The following is a 5198-nucleotide window of genomic DNA, read 5'->3' as shown; positions in this document are numbered from 1 at the left end:
TACATACATACATACATACATACATACATACATACATACATACATACAGGTAAAACATATCAAAAGGGTGATGGGGCGTTGGCCGTTAACCATGAGTAGAGTCCAGGCCTCCAGTCTCAGTCACCGCAGCACGCTACAACAGACAGAACAGTGAACTAGAAGGGAGAAAGTACACAGTGGAAATGTATACTACTGCTACTAGTTGAGTGACTGCATTAACAAAAGCACCAACATCATGGCCTCCTTCCTGTGTCCCCCTGCAGAGCCCCCCTCCCTCTCCATCAGCCCCTCCCCGCTGTGACCCCCCCCCCCCCTCTCTCTCTCTCTCTCTCTCTCTCTCTCTCTCTCTCTCTCTCTCTCTCTCTCTCTGGAGGACCTCCACTGGTCCAGACGGACACTGTGGAGGTCCATGCAGGGATGTCCCGCTGACATCATCTGACCCTCTGACCTCTGACCTCTGACCTCTGGCCACAGAGAGGGGTCTAGTCAGATGTAGGAGAGCGATATCATATCATCTATCCACTTCAACATGAAGGAGGCTCAGGAGAGCTGGCTGGATCAGGATCCTCTTCACCCGTCACCTTTGTCGCTCCTAAACCGCTGAGCGGGTTCATGTGCTGGCCCGTCCGACCTTTGACCCTCAGTGACCCGACAGCACAGCGCTTTGAGGACAGGCCGGTGACAGACGGTGTGTTGGGTCATTGAGAGACGCTTCCACCTCCAGCTGAGCCTCCTAACCCACCTGATCCTGTGTGTTCAGACGCCTGCAGGCCGCCTCCCGCTGCAGGGTGGAGCCCGACTGCAGACCTTCAGGATCCAACCCGCCACCTTTAGTCTGGGAGTGGAACCCCCCCACACCGGACCACCCTGCCCCACACACACGTTAAGAACCCCACCACACCGGACCACCCTGCCCCACACACACGTTAAGAACCCCACCACACCGGACCACCCTGCCCCACACACACGTTAAGAACCCCACCACACCGGACCACCCTGCCCCACACACACGTTAAGAACCCCACCACACCGGACCACCCTGCCCCACACACACGTTAAGAACCCCACCACACCGGACCACCCTGCTCCACACACACGTTAAGAACCCCACCACACCGGACCACCCTGCTCCACACACACGTTAAGAACCCCACCACACCGGACCACCCTGCCCCACACACACGTTAAGAACCCCACCACACCGGACCACCCTGCTCCACACACACGTTAAGAACCCCACCACACCGGACCACCCTGCCCCACACACACGTTAAGAACCCCACCACACCGGACAACCCTGCCCCACACACACGTTAAGAACCCCACCACACCGGACCACCCTGCCCCACACACACGTTAAGAACCCCACCACACCGGACCACCCTGCCCCACACACACGTTAAGAACCCCCCCGGTCGCAGGCCCACCCCACCCCCCCACAGGCGTGGCAGAGGGGCGGGGCCTGTGGTGTGGATGCTACTCACCCTAGCCCGTCTTCTGCTGCTCTCATCTCCTCCACTAGAGGTCAGTCACGGCCTGTGAAGGCAGAGTGACAGTGGGAGGGGCTATCTCCTCCGAGTCATGAAGTGGGAGGGGCTATCTCCTCTGAGTCATAAAGTGGGAGGGGTTATCTCCTCTGAGCCATACAGGCGGTTTTATGAGATCTTGTTTTGTGGAATTGTTGTCGCTCATGACCGCATAAAATAGTTTGTTTATTTTCTAGGTCATTAGCGGTGATATTAAATGAATGCCGTGGTCTTCTGAAAGAGAAAGTGACTCTTTCCTCCGCGTGGGTTCAGACGAGGCGACGCGGGCTGGATATCGGTTTACTACACTGAACATTTATCAATTACTGCTGAAGTCTCATGTCACGAGATATATACACACTTTAGATCCTCTTTTACCAGGAAACAACGCGGATGTGGAGTGTGTGTGTGTGTGTGTGTGTGTGTGTGTGTGTGTGTGTGTGTGTGTGTGTGTGTGTGTGTGTGTTTGAGAGAGAGAGAGCGAGAGAGAGAGAGAGAGAGAGAGAGAGAGGGAGGGGGGAGAGGGGGGGAAGAGAGAGGGAGAGAGTGTTTATGTGTGCAGTTTTATGTTTGTATGTTTGCATGAATGTGTTTGTGTTTGTTTTGTGATTCTGCCAGAGGAGTCAAAGGGAAAGTGGAGAGACTCTCCTGCTCTACAAGCAGCTTGTCATTACAACACAGACACACACACACACACACACACACACACACACACACACACACACTGGGACGATCTAAGAAGGGAAGTTTGTGCGTAACCATGGACACCGTGGGCGGTGAGGCTCTGTATCTCTGGAATCTCCCGCCACCATTACAGCTCACACTTCACCGGACGCCATTTTGTGTGTCGGCAGTTTTGGAGTTATGACGCTGGTGACGGTGTTGTCTCTACACCCTGCTCCACCTAGGAACACAACACAACACAACGATGATCTACCTTTAGTACACAACACAACGATGATCTACCTTTAGTACACAACACAACGCAACGATGATCTACCTTTAGTACACAACACAACGATGATCTACCTTTAGTACACAACACAACACAACGATGATCTACCTTTAGTACACAACACAACACAACAATGATCTACCTTTAGTACACAACACAACGCAACGATGATCTACCTTTAGTACACAACACAACACAACACAACGATGATCTACCTTTAGTACACAACACAACGATGATCTACCTTTAGTACACAACACAACACAATGATGATCTACCTTTAGTACACAACACAACAACTTGACTTTTACTACACAACACAATAATCTCACCTTTAGTACACAATAAAACACGATCTGACTTTAATGACAAACCAAATTTAAAGTTAGAGCCAGGGTCAAAGGTTTGTTGTTAATATTTACAATACTCTTCATTACCACAACACAACATTGTAAAATAATCTTGATAAACTATGACCAAACCAATGTTTTTATTGTCTTTAATCAGACGCCGTGTGCAGTGACCACAGCCGCCATTCGGCGCTTCTGTTGACGTCAGGAGACAAGATGGAGGCCGGTGTTGTGGCAGTTTGTACAGTTGGTGTTGTGGTGCTCCTGGTCTCTGGCGGGAAACCAGGCTGCAGCTACCGGGGCTTTCCAGAGCCAACCCTCAGCACACCATGTGACCCAGGCAGCCAATCAGGTCACCCAGCCAGCCTGTCTCCAAACCAGTCAGATCAGTCCTGGGCCTTATTCACCCGGCAGCCATCTTGGTTCTACACGCTAGCTGGGTGGGGACTGGATGAGGATTTATACATTCTGTTATTTGATCTGCTGACAGATTATATCTCTGCTTTCATGATGTTAAAGCTATTTACATTTAGTATGATTGTGTTCATATTGTATAACATAGAATATTATCAAATACTGAATAAATGAAAGGCTAAATACATATCTCAATTACCTAAAATCATAAATGCTGTTAATAAATGTTTTTGTTAATGTTTATGTATCACATGGCTTCTCTTTTTTTTATAACTTAACATAAGAATTTTGTATTATTCATTTCTGTATTTTTTTATTCAATTTCATATTTTAAAATCAAATAGTTTATATTTGTCAATTTAATCCTAAGGATTAACATATAACCTAACAACCTTTAATAATAAACCTAACCTCTTAACAAAGTCTCTGAACCTAACCTAACGATAAGTATAGTAAATATATGTAGGCAAAACAATTTTTATGTATTTTATTGACAGAATAAGCCAAGTATATATGATCCAATTCCCCAAAGAACACAGAAAATACAACAGAGAGCATTAAAGCTAGCCTAGCTCGATTGTGGTAGCCTATGTAGCAATGCAATTATCTATCTAGCAGAACTCTCAAATAATATATTTTAAGGAAACACATTAAATTATTGTTAAAATTATTGATTATTGTTTTAAAACTTGACAGAATCTCACTGTCCAAAATCTTGATTCTGAATCTTTAAACGTTATTTCAAACTTAAACATTACTAAACAATATAACATAATTAAAAGGTTATAAGATGAAGCAGTTAGAACCAAAACAAAATGGCCATCATGGTGAGGTCGTGTTACCATGGTTTCCAAGCGTCAGTGAAAGATTGCAAGTTTAAGCCAGTTTAATCAAATCTATCACAAATACAGAGATCTAACTGATTTACACTTCTTACGGATTGATGTTTTTTTTAATCAAAATAAATTTAAGTATGAATGTTATTGTAATTAAGCAAATGTAGCATCTTTAGTTAGCTGAAGTCCCAAAACTGATTGTGAGGATTATAAATGAACAGCGATCCACTCCATCCTGGTTTAGGAAGCTGAACGTGAGAAGCCTCTTCATGATTTAACTTTGAACCTAAACAGCAAGGAAGCACAAGTCATCATTAATCATTAAATACATTATCACTGAGATGATACTGTTTATTAGACTGGGTAGCCCCGCCCATTCTGCCGGTGATTTGAGTTGGCCCTGCAGAAGGGTCTGGAGAAGAGCAATACATTCCTTTCTAGTTTCGATACATTTTAGCGGGAGCCAATCAGCAAGCTGGCTTTTCCCCCTGGCGCGCTATTGGCTGGTTTAACACAATGACGACAGGGAGGTGACGGCAAGCAGCCAATTGCAATCTACCATTGAGCTTAGTCTGGCAACAGCCAGGCTAACTGTTAATATATTACTGTGATGAAGTACTGTTAATATATTACTGTGATGAAGTAATGTTAATATATGATTGTTAATCTATTACTTTGATGAATTACTGTAAACATATGATATATGTTAATCTATTACTGGGATTGGGATTATTGTTAAAATATGACTATAACTGTAAACATATGACTGTGAATAAGTATTGTAAAGTGGTAAAGTACTGACTGTGGTCAGAGGTTGTTCCTCAGGAGCCGGATTCTGCCCCTCAGTGTTCTCAGAGCTGGTGTCAGAACCTGGGAAGTAGCAGAGTGGGAGGAGGTGAAGTCATGAGCTAGATGTATCTAGATCTATAGAGCTGTATAGTCCAGTGAGCTAGATGTATCTAGATCTATAGAGCTGTATAGTCCAGTGAGCTATATGTATCTAGATCTATAGAGCTGTATAGTCCAGTGAGCTAGATGTATCTAGATCTATAGAGCTGTATAGTCCAGTAAGCTAGACAAGTCACTAAGTAGCATTAATCATAAGATCAGAACTGCA

General features: G+C 45.2%; 1 protein-coding gene across 1 annotated transcript in view; it reads right to left on the bottom strand.

The window, feature by feature from the left end:
• Positions 1-3516: 3516 nt before the first annotated feature.
• Positions 3517-5198, bottom strand: part of LOC311375896 (major histocompatibility complex class I-related gene protein-like) — an 8824-nt gene continuing 7142 nt past the window's right edge. The window contains exons 7-8 of the mRNA XM_084490918.1: positions 4884-4951; positions 3517-4367 (exon numbers count right to left, since the gene is read on the bottom strand). Coding sequence (XP_084347044.1) covers positions 4356-4367; positions 4884-4951 — 80 coding nt within the window. The 3' untranslated portion in view covers positions 3517-4355. The remainder of the gene's footprint in view (positions 4368-4883; positions 4952-5198) is intronic.

Source organism: Micromesistius poutassou (genome assembly GCF_964030765.1).
Source record: "Micromesistius poutassou genome assembly, contig: SCAFFOLD_6070, whole genome shotgun sequence".
NCBI classification, from domain to species: Eukaryota; Metazoa; Chordata; class Actinopteri; order Gadiformes; family Gadidae; genus Micromesistius; species Micromesistius poutassou.
Note: the sequence above shows the minus strand (reverse complement) of the source record. Positions and strands in the feature narration are given on the sequence as shown.